A 15,368-nucleotide genomic window follows, 5' to 3' on the forward strand; every position below is an offset into this window, starting at 1 on the left:
GATCTTCTCTTCCAGGCTATTCTGGGGCTTCATTCTCACCGGAGGGTTAGTGGGTCTAAGGCATGGACAGCTGGGGGTGGCTGGGGACAAAAAGGGGACTAGAACATACTGGAGCCAGCTCTGTGCCAGCCCCTCCCCCTTTCCACCTGTCTCTCTTTCCTGTTTTTTTAGCCCACTTCCATGTGTCCTTTTATAACAGAAGACATTTGTCCTTTGTCATCTGCCACAGAGGTTCTCTCCAGTCTCCTATTTGCTTTAAAATCGGTATCAGCCCTTTTCATTTCTTGGCAAATTCTGAGTTTGTACCTGCTAAAATCTGTTGGTCTTTCCTTTGAGGTTTTTTTCCTATTGCTTCCAAGCTTAGGAAATTGTCACCAACACACAGGAAGGAGCTGAGGGCTCCAGCCCAGCCCTGGGTCTGTGCCCTGGCCACAGGCAGCCCATGCCACGGCCAGGTTCAGCCTCTCCTGAGCCCCGGGTCAGGCGACCTGTCCAGGGCCTCACCCTGGGCTCTCACACCACACCCTGGGCCTTGCTCATCTCAGTTCTTCCAGAGCAGCCTGGCGGCCACAGACAAACATCTCTAAATGCCAGCTGCCCACACGTGGCCTCCTGCCTGCCTGGTCCTCGTGGTCTCAGAGTCGTGCTCCTGGGAGGGATGATCCTGTGTGACTTTCATCGAACCCTCTGAAGAGCCCTGTCTCCTGCCAGACCTGCGGAAAGCTGTGTTCTCCGGGACACCCTGGACTTCCCCCCAGAACCTGCTGCTGGGTCTCGACCTGAGGAGTAAGTCCAGTCCTGGGTCCCAGTCACTTCTGGGCTATCCCTCGCTTGATCCCCAGACATGTCCACACTTCAGAGGAGGCACAGACACCAACTGCCTGCCAAAGTCCCGCCCACGCCCGGGGCCGCAGAGTAACCAAGATCCGATCCCAGGAAAGTCACACTGGTTCATTCAAACCGTGGATGGAGTACGTAAGGACCACAGAGCTTAAAAAACTTATAAAACTGTGCATAAAGAAGGTCAGGGACAGGAAGAAAATGTAAACCAAGCCCAGAAGATTCAAACGGAAGCCTCTTAAACACCGAAATACGAGTGCTTCATTCAAGAGCACGTGTCTTCTGGGACACAGGGAGAGGCCACTACTATTTTTCAAGGATTAATTTAGACTTTCAGAAGCTAGTTTTACCGGCTGTTTTCTTCCATTTCCTACAAACAAGGAGATTAAATGTTCCTAAAAAGTTATTTCTGCAGAGAAAAGCAAGGTGGGTGCCCCCGTGTCGTGAGTTGGCAGCCAGGGCTGGCAACGTGGCCTGAAAGTGCTTCTCACCAGGCTCTCCGCCATCAGGGTTCGTTGGTTCCCTCGGTCCAGGGTTTGGGAAAAGTGGGAAAAGGGACGTGGTGTGCCAGCCTTCTGTCTCCTTCAGGAAGAAGGAGCCCGTCTGGGTCCACATGTAGTTTCTCCGTGTGTAACTGAACCGTAGGTGATATTTCACCTGTGGAAACACAGAGAAAACCAGCCGTCTGGAGGGATCCAGACGGGGAGGCCCGTGGCGGAGCCGAATGAGCACTCGGGACTCCCACGGCCGCGGAGAACTCACCACCCCCACCCCCGAAGTCTCCAAGGGGCCTCGGGATGTCCAAGTGAGGGTCCTGCCCCAGTGGGAGCCGGGAGCTCCCTGGGGGCAGCTTTGGGGGGTTCCTGGCTACTCCTCTCTTGCCAACCACCAGCAGGAGCTCCACGTGGGAGGCGCCGGCTGCTCGGGATCCACCAACGCAGTGCAGGATGGGCTTGATGGCTTCTCAGGCTTAATGTTGTCAGGCCACCAAAAACCTCCTCCTTTTCTCCCCTTTTTTCCCTGTCAGACAATATTTAATTTCCACATCTCTGCTACTTTCCTATCTACGCTATGTGACTATCCACAGAGGCCTAGAAACCAGCAACGCCGTTTATAAACTGTGTAAGCAAAAAGGCCTGGAGCCACCGTGCGCAGGCGGGTGCGTTTTCCAAACTGCTCTGCACGGATGGGTTAAAACATCACCAGGGCCCCTCCCGTGGGCATCAGGATGGTGATAACGGACCCAGAGGAGAGCCTGGTATTTACTCCCAGGCAGGCAGAGCTTTAAGGAAAAGTGGTTGCTTTTACAGGCTGAGTTAGTCCCGCGGGGGAGCCGAGCCTGCTGACGGGCTGTGACCACTCAGCACAGCAACAGGGGCCCAGAGCGAGTCTCACCGCCAGCGGCAGGGGGTCCCTGCTGTGGTTGAAGGTGTGCTCGAACACCACGGCGGCCAGCACATTGGAAGAGTGGTTATCGTACCTAATGTAGTCCTCAAAGTCCTTCTCGGAGGGAAAGCCACGAACTGTGGAGAGAGCACGGGGCCTGAGAGTCACCCACTGTCCCTTGTACTTGAAAGATCAGATGGCAGACTCACCAGGTTCTCTAGGGCTCTGTAAACCTTCCCTAAGACTCGAGGTGGCTTTTGTCTTTGCCAGAGAGACAGTCTGCCAGAAGGATGGGCAGAACGGCTCAGTCTGAGCCGGGCCCAGGGCGGCCGGCGCTCTCACCACAATTTCTGACCGGAGCTGGAAGTTCTGGGCCGGGCGGGCACCTAGGCTGAGCCACACAGACCCACAGCCCACCCTGGCCTACGGCCAGGGCAGCTTCTCTGTCTTGTAACCATAATGGTGTGTTTTAAGAATCGGACTGGACACTAACTTATAGTTTCTCAAATGATTTCTCTATTACCTAGACCCCATTTTACACAGAGGGTTTTACGATGATCACTTAGGGACCAAGGAACATCCTCTAAGTGTTTGCTACATTGACTTAAACAAGGCACAGGAGGATATACCAAAATGAAGAGGAAAAAAGGGAACAATATTTTTTATCCTGAAAGCAACTAGAGAGATGTCCAGTGCACATTTACTGGGAGTTTCCCTCGGCAGGCTTTCTCATGGCCTTTTTTGAGCTGCCCTCCCCAAACCAAGGGTTCTCTGTGCCACACACTCAAACCGTGCGTTGCTCTTGTAACTGAAGAGCTTCCCTTGGCCCGGGTCCACCCAGTTTTCCCTGTGAATTCCTACGCCCACTGTCAATCATCAGACAAGGTTCTAGAACCCGGGACTGTTACTTCTTTGAGTTCTCACAGCTCCGGATGGGGGATGGCCAGGCCCAGTTCCCATTTTATAATGAGACGTGGACACAGAGAAGTCCAGGGATTCACCGGCAACACAGCCAGGGCAAGGTGAGGCTGGGTCTGGACACAGGCTGTGGCTCTGCCCCGATGCAGGTTCAACCTCCCCAGTGCAAGGCCCGTGGAGACATCATCACGGAGACGGTGGCTGTCCAGAGCCTGCGGGGCCTCACCTCTCATGTTGATCACTAGCTCCCTCCTCACTGTCTGCGTGATGGTTCTGGCGGCGTCGCTGTGGGAGGGGACGAAGGCAAGCTCCCAGGTGTCCCCGCGTGGGGGGAAGGTGAAGAACAGGGGCAGCTCCCGGATGGACTGGCCAGGGTAGATGGTGGCGTTGGGCACGTTTTCTGACTGAATCTTCAAGCGGAGCCAGATAAGGATTCCAGAAAACAGTAACGGCAGGAAGAGCTCCAGGACTGTCACTAGAACCTTCCGCTTCTAGAAGAGTAACAACAACCCCACGTGGAGGGAGTCGTGAAGCAGGAGTGTGGAGCACACACACGGCCCCGCCTCAAGGGTGTCCCGGGAGCCCCTGCCTCCCTCCGGGGGTCTGGCCCCACCTGCAGGGTGTAGTTCTTCCAGAGGAGGAGCGCCAGCTGCCTGAGCACAGCCATCTTCTCGCCGGAAGGCACGCCCAGCACCAGCTACCAACCAAAGACAGAAAGTTTGGGTGTGCGATGAAAACACAAATTATGGGTATTTAGGGAAGAGCTGCAAGCCCTCTTCCTCCATCTTTCTCACTTTCTTTTATGCCGTCTTAACTCATGAAAGGCACCAGGCTGTGGGCCATCCTGACATCTCCGACACTCTACCCCGTACGTCCCAAGAACACACTCTTTCTGGAGACTGCCTTGTTTCTTACTGAATGTGAGACTGACATGCTTTTGCGTGTGCTGTGACTCGTGCAGTGGTGTTTACCATTAGAGAAACACTACTCAGATGTTCTCTGCAGTTGATACGAATTTGCTGTGTATTAGCAAAATGTTCAGGCTTATGGAATTCCCCTCCTGACCAGCTTTATTCTCAATGAACACACAACCAGTACAAGAAAACTCAACATCGTGCCCTGGCTGGGGGGATTCCTAGGACTTGCAGAGGGCTGTAGGGACAAGGGGAAGGAGAGACCTGGAATTAGGGCCCTCACTGGCCTCGTGGGCCCAGGAGCAGGATGGGGTGGGCACAGGTGGAATTGATCAGTTGGGCTCTCCTGCCTTGAATCTAAGAACCAGTTTTTTTTCTGTTGCTACTATAGGTATTGGTGTCAAACCTCCAGTGCATAAGACTAGCCATTTTCATCTTTACCACTTGTCCAAAGAAAATGCATCCAAAAAATACCTATCCTGCATTACGTATAAATATAATATCTAAATCTGGCACATAAAATTGGGAAAAACACAAGTGACAGCAGAAGCAAGAGCTCTATAAAGGTATTGCTCAAGTTACGTAAACCTATTGTACTAAATTTCAAATGTACGAAACAGAGACAGTGAACCCCAAGTTCACTGGATGCTAACCTGCCGGAGAAGTCGGTGGACTGCAGTAGCCCAGGGAGACCCTGAGGCACCCAGGACGCAGAAGGAACGTGCTCTGAAGGCTGAGGGCCCGGGGGCCGAGCTGTGCGGACACGCTGCTCCACTGGAGAGGGCAGGGAAGGCGATGGGGCAGGGCGAGCCCCGGAGAGCTTCAGGTCCTGTCCACGCGCTGAGAACTGCAGGCAAAGTGGAAAGAAGCCCTTCCTAGCTCAGCGAACTTCAAGTGCAGAAAAGCCTCCGTGACTCACAGTGCAAGAGTTTCAAGTTCAGTTGATCAGCTCCACGCAGCTAATACTAATCAAACACCACCCATCAGTTGGTTTAAGACAGCGCAGAATATGGAGACACAATTAGTGGATCTTTCATTAATTAACATGAACTAACACAACCACCAAGATGACCCCCTGGAGACGCCAGTGCTTGGAGTGAGGGGCTGTTTGCTTTGTAAAATGACCCATTTTACTTTTGACTTCGGTCAGTTGAAAATTATTTCCATTAAGACTCTTTTTTATTAAAATTCTTGCCGTTTTTAAAAAAGATGTGGCTGTTAACAGCTATCTGATAATACTCAAAAGTTATGCTTTAAAGGGGTAGTCAACAAATATTTGTACAAAACACAAGTGCAAAAAAATTAGTTACAAATTAATTTAAAATGTGACTTTCAATTAACCACATGGTTAAAATGTGAAGAAATTAAAGCTTAAAACAGCATTACTATTTAGTACTATTAAATGGCACCTTAATAAATTATCCCAATTCTTTAAAAATTAATAAGGTAGAAAATTCTGTCTTAAAATCAGTTGCAGACGATTAATAAAAGAGCAGTGACTTAATGATACACACTAAGGCCTGTGGTTTATGAGAGGTTTCTAGAAGCAGTTTAGGCAAAACGGAGAGGCCAGCACCTCCAGTTGGGGCCACTTGTCCTAGGAAAGCCAATCTGGATGGGCAGCAGTTTGGCTGAGATCAGCTTTCCCCCTCTACCAAGAGAGGAACATAAAAAGGTCACAGTTCATAGAACATTTCTGGTCAGAGAAATAGATGACTTCCTTTTCTGGAAAAGTCTGGCCAAGAAAGAAAACATCCCATGCTTAATCCCATCCTCTCCTGGTCCAGGGCTGGGCGAAAAAGCACAAAGATGGACCATCCACCTCCCTACACAGGCCAGAGAAGCCACAGCAGAGAACTGACCTGAACGCTGGGAGAGGCTCCAGGCAGTGGGTCTTCCCTCCGGCTACAGGAGAACTGGCCGGGAGGACGCAGCCCTGCACACAGGGCTCCGGGGTGGGGCTGGGGCGCCTCTCGGGCGGAGCAGGTTGACCCTGGGTTTTGAGAGCGCTGAGGCCTTGTGGGACATCAGGAGGGACCCAGGGCTCGCCGGCATGACTCTCTGGCACCTTTGGGGAGATGGAAGGTGTGTGGGCAAAATTTGGAAAATAATCATAAAACACCTCTTACCAAGTTACAAAATAAAAGAGCAAAATAGGTGGCAAGAATGTTACTTAAAACAGAGCAAATCTGCTCACAAAGAAATATGGATTTAGAAAACACCTACCCCAAGGCTCTCTCCTGATACATCAAAATATAACACACTCTTTATATTCTGTACTTTTATACTTAGAAGGATTATACTTCCGTAGCCTCCTAACCCCACTCTGGCTTCCGGTGTCATTATCTTTTCTAGGTGAAGAAGCCAGGAGGAAGTACCTAGCCCCAAATCACAGAGCAAGAAAGCCGCAGAGCCAGGACTGGAACCTCAGCCTGTTTTTAACTTCCAAGTCTGTTCTTACCACTATACCACTACGTCTTGTGGATCCTAAAAGCAGTGAACTTCTTTATAACATTTTAATATCTTTCTCCTAGAACATCGGAAACCAAAAGGAAAAAGTATCCCGTAAGCCCCGCAACCTTCACAGGTACTCGTTTCTGCGCCCCACAGCACCCAGCCTGTTGCTGTGCGTGCGAGGCGTTAGCTAAAGCCTCACTGAATGCTACACTTGCATCCGTTCTGTTTGGGTAAAAGGCATTTGAAGGAGGAGATCCCGGAATTACAAAATCTGGAAAGCTTTCTGGTTATGAAAGCAAATGTACCCGAGAGAAGGAAGTTAAAGTTCCTTAAAACACTCGACCCTGCAGCTGCACAGAGAGTCCCCAGAAGTGATGGCTGGGCCCCCTCAGCTACTCCAAGGCAAACACTCAGGACTGCAGCCACTTGCAAAGCCGCCACCTCCGCCCGACAAGAGCTTGTGGAGAACTTCCCTCCGAGGAGGGCTCACTTCACTTACCCGGGGACACAGCCGGGAAGGGGAGGGCAAACCTTTTTCTCCCTCTACTAAAACGTTTGTGTGCTTACTGTTAAGATATTCAACGTTACACCAATCACTGAGTGTTTCAATGTTTGTTTTTTAGGTGAGCAACTGAATTGCAGCACAGTGAGCACATACTGTGGGCTGCTAACTTCTGAGAACTCTCTTGACAGCACACAGGATTCCTCTAAAAATGGTCTTTCCAGTAACTGTGGTGAAGCAAGCATGACAGGTACTTAATTAATGTTTGCTGGTAGAATCTGAGGCCTCTTAGGATACACAAGACAAGAAGCATTTATTCATTCAACAAACATTTGCCAGGTTTTTACTATGTGATGGGCACTTGGATGAGGTAATAAGGATTTGGGAATGAGAATGACAATGTTCTTAATCACAGTCTATGAATGCTTGTGTGCATTGTACTTGCTGTAACTGATGCTGAATAAAACATCACGGGACTTTGGAGAAGACTGGAATTAATTGCGTATGTACGAGGGAGGGCGAGTAGGACAGAGAGATGGCCCAGGCGGGGGATGGGGAGGAGGTGACAAGGGAGACTGGTGTGGAGGGGCTCACTGGCTGGGGTGGGGAGGGCAATACAGGATCCTGGAAAGGTGAAAGAAAGAGCATGTGTGGGGAACAGAAGGTCGTGCTGGGTGCTAGGACAGCGACAGGAGGAGCAGCAGTAGGAATGAGCCGGAAAGGGAAGGAGACACGGGCTCCACGTTGCCGGGACCTTGGGTGCTGCACCAAGAAGGGGACTCGCGTGTGTCCAAATGTGCAGTGACACTGCTTGAGGGTGTAGGGTTTGGTTTAATCTTTTACCCAGTATATTATCTTTGGGGGGGCGGTAGGTGAACACAGTAAATATGAAAATTTCAATTCAATGGATCTTGTGGATTAAATGCCCAAACACCCTTAAATATTGTAAAAGCAACAGGCTGAAAACAGCAGGTACACTTACAGAGTATGGTCCCTGCCCATGAACCCTGCCAGTGGTCTCCGAGTGGGGTGAGCAAGACAGTCCGTGGCAGTGGAGGAATGGTGAGAAAATCTACGTATCAGTATTTCTCTTTAAAAATGTGGGAAAAAATTGGCTTTACTGGTATCTAATACATGGATGGACCCTGGTGCTCGCACGGGCCCGTGTGTCAGGGGCCACGGCATCCTGACAGAGGAGGAGGACACGCCCTGTGACGTGGTGGGGGCGGTGACAGTGGGTCCGCATCCACAAGTTGACTTTAGGCATCTCTGACATGCTGGAGTTTACACGCTTCAGGATATCATGGTTGTGTTCAATTAAAAAGCAACAACGAGACCCTTAAATAGCCAAAGCTTTATACTACTTTGTAGTGATTCGGGAAGTGACCATTAATATCTTTTGCGTGATGTGGAGGTTCACTAGTCATCTCATGACTTCATGAAAAGTTCCAAATCTGGAGACCTTTTTTCTCAATGACTGCAGCAGTGTGTCATTTAGCCTTTTTTGCTTTTTTTGTTTTTTTTTTTTTTGAGACGGGGTTTCACTTTGTTGTCCATACTAGAGTGCAGTGGTGTCATTATAGCCTACCACAACCTCAAACTCCTGGGCTCAAGCAATCCTCCTGCCTCACCCTCCTGAGTAGCTGGGACTACAGGCAGAGGCCACCATGCCCAGTTAATATTTTCTACTTTTTGTGTAGAGATGTGGGTCTCACTATGTTGCCCAGGCTGGTCCTGAACTCCTGGTCTCAAGCAATCCTCCCCTCTCAGCTTCCCAAAGTGCTGGGATTACGCACATAAGCCACCATGTTTGGCTACTTTTTTCTTCTAAACAAACACCCTTAAATCTGTCCCTTCAAGGAAAAGGTGACAACGCCATGAGTTATAGCTTTTCAAAATAATCTGCACCAAGAACAGAGCATTTGTGAAAACAGACATTTGAAGATGTGGGTGCGTTGCCAATGATGCTACAAGAATATCATCTACTTAAACACTTATACTTTCATACTAAAAAGCCTTCAAAACCAGAATTCCCACCTTCCTTCAGAGCTCCTGATTATACACCAGCCCAAGTTCATCTAGGGCCCTCATGTGATTGGTGAATGGGATGGAAAAATGAGTACCTCCTGCACCAGGTGTATCATGTTTACTTGTGAACACCCCAGGGAGCAGCATCTGAAATAAACAGAACTTAGAACCAGACCTTCAAATGCTGCACTTAAGTTTCACCAGGAGTGCACACATGGGGTATGGACATGATCACATGGCTTTCATTTTAAGAAAGCACATTTATGCAATAGTTTTTGTACCATTTATATGTTGGAGAAACATAATCATGTTTATTTCACCTCACCTCTTTAAAAGACCTATATTTGTGTATATTTCTATATCCACAATATGTCAGGACTATAGTATATGGCTCTAATTTATAATTAATTAAATAATGTATATATATTGTGTTGATGCTCAAATTCTTGCACACAAAGCAGTGCACAGAAAAGAGTATGAAGATGACTTGTTTACACAGCAGCCTTTTTGTGTATAAGGTAGGACCAAATGCACAAGCCACAGCCACTGTCCAAGAGCCCCCGAGGCTGGGCTTGAGGCTGTGGTCACCTGCACAGCAACCCAGGTGGAGTCTCAGCACACTGGTTCTCACACTCCCCACCCCCGGCTCTGTCCAAGGCTGGAAGCGGCTGTCTAGGATCACACAACTCTTGAGTTTACTCTGAAGCTCCTGGTAGGGGTTGGTAGGGTATATTTTAAGCCAAAGATGTGGTTTAAAAGATACTATTGGGAGAGAGTGCCACAAAATCTTCCCTCACCATTGCTGGGGCCTCAGTCTCATTTCCCTGTCTGGCTGGCTGTTCTGCCTCTCTAGGGTAGGAAATGAGGTAATGAGGCAATCGAGACTCCCCAGAGAGAGGTAACCATGGATCCTCTGTAACAAGTGAGGTAGTAAGGACCTCATTACTCGGCTCCTCCAAAGGCGCCTGTCTGTCTGTTGCCTCCAAACCCCTCTGAGCCATTCGAAGGAACGGGCACTGCAGGATTCTCCCAGCACAGGGACTGATGTACCTTACTCTCTCCCACAAACTGGGGGGCCTTCAGCGTTTTGTCTGCTTAGGATATCACCCAACATACCTGCCTCTACCTGCTGAACCCTACCTGTCACTTCCCAGCCCGCTTCTAGCACCATGCCCTCTGTGAAGCAGTCTCTGATGAGCCTGTTTCAGTGGTTTTTCATCTTGGCTGTCTGCACAGTGGAATTTTCTGGGGCACTTTAAGACAGAAACTGATATCTGAGGCCCACCCCTGGAGATTCTGGGCTCTTCTGGGAATGGGAACATTTCCCTAGGTGACTGTAACATGCAGCCTCGGTGGAGACCCAGCCACTCCTCCTCCACCTCTAGGCACCTGCGGCACCTTTTCTGGACATGTCACGTGGTACTCATCTTGTTCCATCTTATGTCACAGCTATTTGTGAATATATCACCTCTTTAGCGCCATCCTAAAGCCTCCAAGAGTGGGGACCGTGTCCAGATAATCTTTCAATCAGGCGCAGAGCCTTCCCCACCAGGGCAGACTCCAGAGTTTTAAAGGCTTCCCCTGCACAGGCTCAATAGCTGAGGCATCTGTGCCACTTTGAGAAGCAGGGCTAGAGAAAAAACTGTACACTAGGGATCTTACCTGGGCCTTCCCAGTTGAGACTAAGTCAAAATAGGTTCCCATGAGACTGCCTGGCACATGCACTGTGGAACGCTAATGTCTTTTTAGAAACAACTCGAGCTACCCTCTTGTTCCAAAAGGCTGTCTGGTCAGAATGGTGGCAGATCACCGTGGAGAGGGAAAGATGTCATCCTGTTTGTCAGATATGGTAAGCAAAGGTTCAGTTAAAAACATTCCCTGTGGAGTTAAGATAAATCATAGGGAGATTCCCATGGCATCCATTTTTACCTGTTTTCTCCTTTCTTTTACGTTTCCCACAAGACCCACACACTAAAAGAAAACTGTCTTAGTGTTTTCAAGTTTACAAAAGGCGGCACCCAGACTTTCTGAATAAAATGACATGGCTGCTCAGGAGAAAACTGTCAAACTCTTCCACTTGCACCTCGCCGGGGGCCTCCGCGGTCAGAGGGTCTTAGCCACTCATTCAGCCAGCATTTCCTGAGCACGTTATGTGCCAGGAATACGAATACCAACACGATCCCACCCGAGCCTTCAAGGAGCTGCAGTCCAGGAGGCCAACAGGCAAACAAACAGAAATGACACGCTTTCATTCCGCCATGTACAAGGAAGTGTGGAGGGGCATCCGTCCACGCAACAAATAGGCACCAAGCATCTGCCTACCCTGAGCCCTCGCTCAGAAGACAGGCCCGGCCCTCGTGGAGCTTGGAGCCTGCCTGGGAAGGAGCCAGAACCTACGGAGCACCAACTCATAGCACGCACGCAGCGACCGTGGGCACTGGGGAGGGCGAGGGCGGCCCTTGGGCTGCTGCGGGCCCCTCCGCCTGGACCGGTGTCCCCTCCCCGACCCCCCACGGGGGAGGGCGTCATAAGCTGCCACCACTGACGGTGGACCGCTGGACCCCCGCTCAGGGGCCGACCGGAATGAGGGGTTGGGAGCAGGGAACGCATTCCCACCCAAGCCGGGACCTGCGAAGCCCAGCCGAGCATCCCTGCGGCCCTGCCGCCGTCGCCAGCCTGGGACGCCGGGTCGCCACGCCCAGAGGGTGCGCGGCCGGAGCCGGCGCATCTGCCCGCACCAGGGCTGCGGGGTGCGAAAGGTCGGCCGCCCCGGCTCCGCACAAAGGATTCCGCAGCGATGCCGGCTCCTGTGAGGCGAAGTTTCTCCGCGTGGAGCCGGCTTCGGGAGCCGCCCGCAGTGCCGCGGACACACCCAAGGCATGCGAGGCAGGGCCCCCTGCGCCGCGGGAGCCGCACCTGCGGGAGCCGGGCGGGCGCCCGGGAAGCAGGGCGGGCTGGGGCGGCCCGGGACCCCGGCCGGCGGGGGTGGGAAGGCCGGGCTGGGGCGCGGAGGCGGCCCCGGAGCATCGAGCCCTGGGTCCCGGCGGCACTCACCGACCCTCAGCGCCGGGGCGGCGGCGGCGCGCAGCCTCTCGCGGGGTCCCCTCCCTCGCCCCGCGGCTGCGCTCCAGCCTCGCAGGGGCGGCGGCGGCCGGCGCTGACAGCTGCGACGCCGCCCCGCGGGGAGGGGGCGCCTGCGACCGGCGACTGGCAGACGCACTTAGCCGCGCAGGCTCCTGCAGGGGGCGCGCTGGGTTGCGCGTGCGTAGTCGGCCGCCCCTGCGGGTACCCGGCTCGCCCCCAGCCGCCTCGGCTTCCCCGGCCGGCCCGACCCGCGCCTGCGCAGTGCCCCGCGCGTGCCGCCCACGTCGGCGCGCGCAAAGCCGGCGTCGCTGCGGGTTCGCGCTCGCGCCTGTGCCGGGTGGCCTGCCCACCCGCGCCTGCGCGGCGCCCGCGCCCGCATCCGCCAGGGGGCGCGCGGCGGAGGTTCCCGGCGCGAGGCCGAGAGCGCGGGGCCCCGGGCGGCCGAGCGCGGATGCGGCGAACCCCGAGGAGAATCGCTTCGTGCATGTGCATGTCACAGCAGTCGAAGCAATCACACCGGCAAATTCCCTTTTCGTTGCCCTTTTCCCACTTCCCCTTCCGCGCTGTCCCCGGAGCCCCTCCTTTCTTGGGCCCCTCGCGGGTGGCTCGTCGCTCCAGTCCAAGGGAAGGCGGGATGAGGGCCAGGGACCTTCTGGAGTTTGGCCATGGGGTGGGCGTCGAGTTTATGGGAGAAGACCCTGTATCCCGGGGTGTGGCAGAGTCACGGCCTCATTTCGGGAGCGCGGGAGACGTCCGGGTCTTGGGGCTGGGTCGGGGTCACCTCAGGCAGGGGGTCCAGGCCTAGGTCGGGTCACCTGGGGGGACGCTCCTGGGGCTAGGTTGGGGCTAGGTTGGGTCACCGGGCCTGAGTGACCTGTGGGGGTCCCCAGGGTCAGGCAGAGTGAGGGTCTCCCCGGCGGGGAGCGTGAGGTGCCGGCGCGGGGCGGGCCCAGCAGTCGCCGCGGGCCGCGTCCAGTCGGTCCAGTGGGTCCCGTGGGTCCCCGGAGCCGCCAGCGGCAGGACCACGGTGAGAAGTGCCAGTGGTCCCAGCGCCCACCCTTCTGCTGGCGTCCCAGGCAGTGGTGGCTGGGCCTGGAGCCCCGCGGCCCTCACCGGGGGAGCCACCTGCGACCCGGCCCGCCGCCCGCTCCGAGACGGACGGACCAGACCGAACCGAACGGTAACGTAATGCCGCAGCGGAGGGCTGAGGTCTCCCGGGCCCTAGGACTCCTTAAGGAGCGGCTCCTTGCCCCACTGTCTTCACAACATCTTTAATTCTCTGAGGTGGCGTTCTTGTTAGCCCAGGAGGTGGGCTCCATGAGGGTAGGGACTTTGCTTCCTTTGTAGAGCCAGGGTCCTAGAGGGCCTGGCACAGAGGAGGCCCTTGTCCCTTGTTAATTATTTGTTCAATGAAGGAGCCTCAAAGGCCTGACTTCAAATCTTGGCCCACCGCTTAACTAGTATAGATATATCATTTTACCTTTCCGAACCTAAATTTCCTATCCTTGAAATTGAAATGATAGTAATAGCAAACTCAAAATTTTGTTTTGTTGTTGTTTTATGTTTGTTTTGAGGGTCAAATGAGAAAAAGCATGTTTAAGTGCTTATCACAAGGCCTGGCACAGAAATGTCAAAGGAATAGTGTTATATTGTGAGTAGGACTGGAGATTTACATAGACTACTAGGCCCTAGTCTCTATAATGAGCATACAGGAAAAAACAATTGAACACTTCCAGGATGAGTGGGGGAGTAGATTATTAATGTGCTGCAAAAATCTTAAAAACCCTTCTCTCTGTCTTTTCTCACATTGCACGCCCATCCTCAACCTAAAAGGCCTACCCATTCTCTACTCCCTGCCAGAAACCCATGTGAACTGGTCATCTGGCCACATCCTCACTCAGTCTTTCTTCTTTCGAAAACAAATCCTCAGCTGGCGGTGGTGGCACGAACCAGTAGTCCAGCTACTTAGGAGACTGAGGTGGGAGCATCATTTGAGCCCAGGAGTTGGAGGCTGCAGTGAACTATGATTGTGCCACAGGACTCCAGCCTGGGCGACAGTGAGACCCTATCTCTAAAAGAAAAACCCGAAAACAACAATCCTTGCATTTTTTTCCAGCCCTTTCTAAACCTGATCCTGGTTCTGCAAAACAAAATCCAGTAACAGAGCTTGCTAACTCAGAATTTCCCTTAGATGGAAGATGAGGGTGGAAGTATTAGAAACCAATTTCTTTTTCTATTTTTAGTTGTCCAGCTAATTTTTTCTATTTTCAGTAGCAACAGGGTCTCACTTTTGCTGAGGCTGGTGACATCACACCTGGATGACTTTTTTTTCCTTTTTGTAGGGATAGGGTCTTGCTATGTTGCTCAGGCTGGTCTGGAACTCTTGACCTCAAGCGATCCTCCTGCCTTGGCCTCTCAGAGTGCTAAGATAATAGGCATGAGCCACCGTGCCTGGCTCCCGACAATATATTGTTAGAAGCAAAGATATAACAATTGAAAATAATATAGTCTGGGCCTGTCTTTAAAAAAAAAATCCTCTGTGTTTTGCCCATTCATCCCTCTGTCCCCCAACCCCTGGCAACCATTAATTTTTTTAGATCAGAGTCACATGGTTGACATTTTCATCACAAGGATAATTGGAATGCATACTTTAAATCAGAATTATTATTATTGTTATTTTTTTTTTTTGAGACAGAGTCTCACTGTGTTGCCTGGGCTAGAGTGAGTGCTGTGGCATCAGCCTAGCTCACAGCAACCTCAAACTCCTGGGCTTAAGCGATCCTACTGCCTCAGCCTCTCCAGTAGCTGGGACCACAGGCATGCGCCACCATGCCCGGCTAATTTTTTTTTTTCCTATATATATTTTTTAGTTGGCCAGATAATTTCTTTCTATTTTTAGTAGAGACGGGGTCTCACTCTTGCTGAGGCTGGTCTCGAACTCCTGACCTCGAGCAATCCACCTGCCTCGGCCTCCCAGAGTGCTAGGATTATAGGCGTGAGCCACCGCGCCCAGCCCTTGACTTCTCTACGGCATTTCTTGATGCTGGCCTTTCCTCCTGCAAACACCAGCCTGCCTTTGTTTACTTCTGTGGCTGCCCTCTCTTCTGGCTATTCTGTCTCTTCTGTCTCTAGCACTTCTTTCTCATGCTTCTTTGGCAGCCTTCTTCACCTGGCCCGTTAGATGGGTGCTCCTCAGGGGTGCATGGCCAGCCCACTGCCTTTCTCATCAATACACATTA

General features: G+C 52.2%; 1 protein-coding gene across 4 annotated transcripts in view; it reads right to left on the reverse strand.

Moving 5' to 3' along the window:
* Positions 1-12,189, reverse strand: part of ABCA3 (ATP binding cassette subfamily A member 3) — a 39,151-nt gene extending 26,962 nt beyond the window's left edge. The window contains exons 1-8 of one of the 4 annotated variants that reach the window (XM_045541203.1): positions 12,100-12,187; positions 10,708-10,878; positions 5,921-6,126; positions 4,712-4,905; positions 3,758-3,841; positions 3,371-3,635; positions 2,236-2,363; positions 1,332-1,497 (exon numbers count right to left, since the gene is read on the reverse strand). In XM_045541203.1, coding sequence (XP_045397159.1) covers positions 1,332-1,497; positions 2,236-2,363; positions 3,371-3,635; positions 3,758-3,811 — 613 coding nt within the window. In that variant the 5' untranslated portion in view covers positions 3,812-3,841; positions 4,712-4,905; positions 5,921-6,126; positions 10,708-10,878; positions 12,100-12,187. Of the gene's footprint in view, positions 1-1,331; positions 1,498-2,235; positions 2,364-3,370; positions 3,636-3,757; positions 3,842-4,711; positions 4,906-5,920; positions 6,127-6,519; positions 6,770-10,707; positions 10,879-12,099 lie in introns of those variants that run through there. The other 3 variants (XM_045541204.1, XM_045541202.1, XM_045541205.1) reach the window with 3 other exon arrangements.
* Between the last annotated feature and the right edge of the window lie 3,179 nt (positions 12,190-15,368).

Source organism: Lemur catta, chromosome 2 (assembly GCF_020740605.2).
Source record: "Lemur catta isolate mLemCat1 chromosome 2, mLemCat1.pri, whole genome shotgun sequence".
NCBI lineage: Eukaryota > Metazoa > Chordata > Mammalia > Primates > Lemuridae > Lemur > Lemur catta.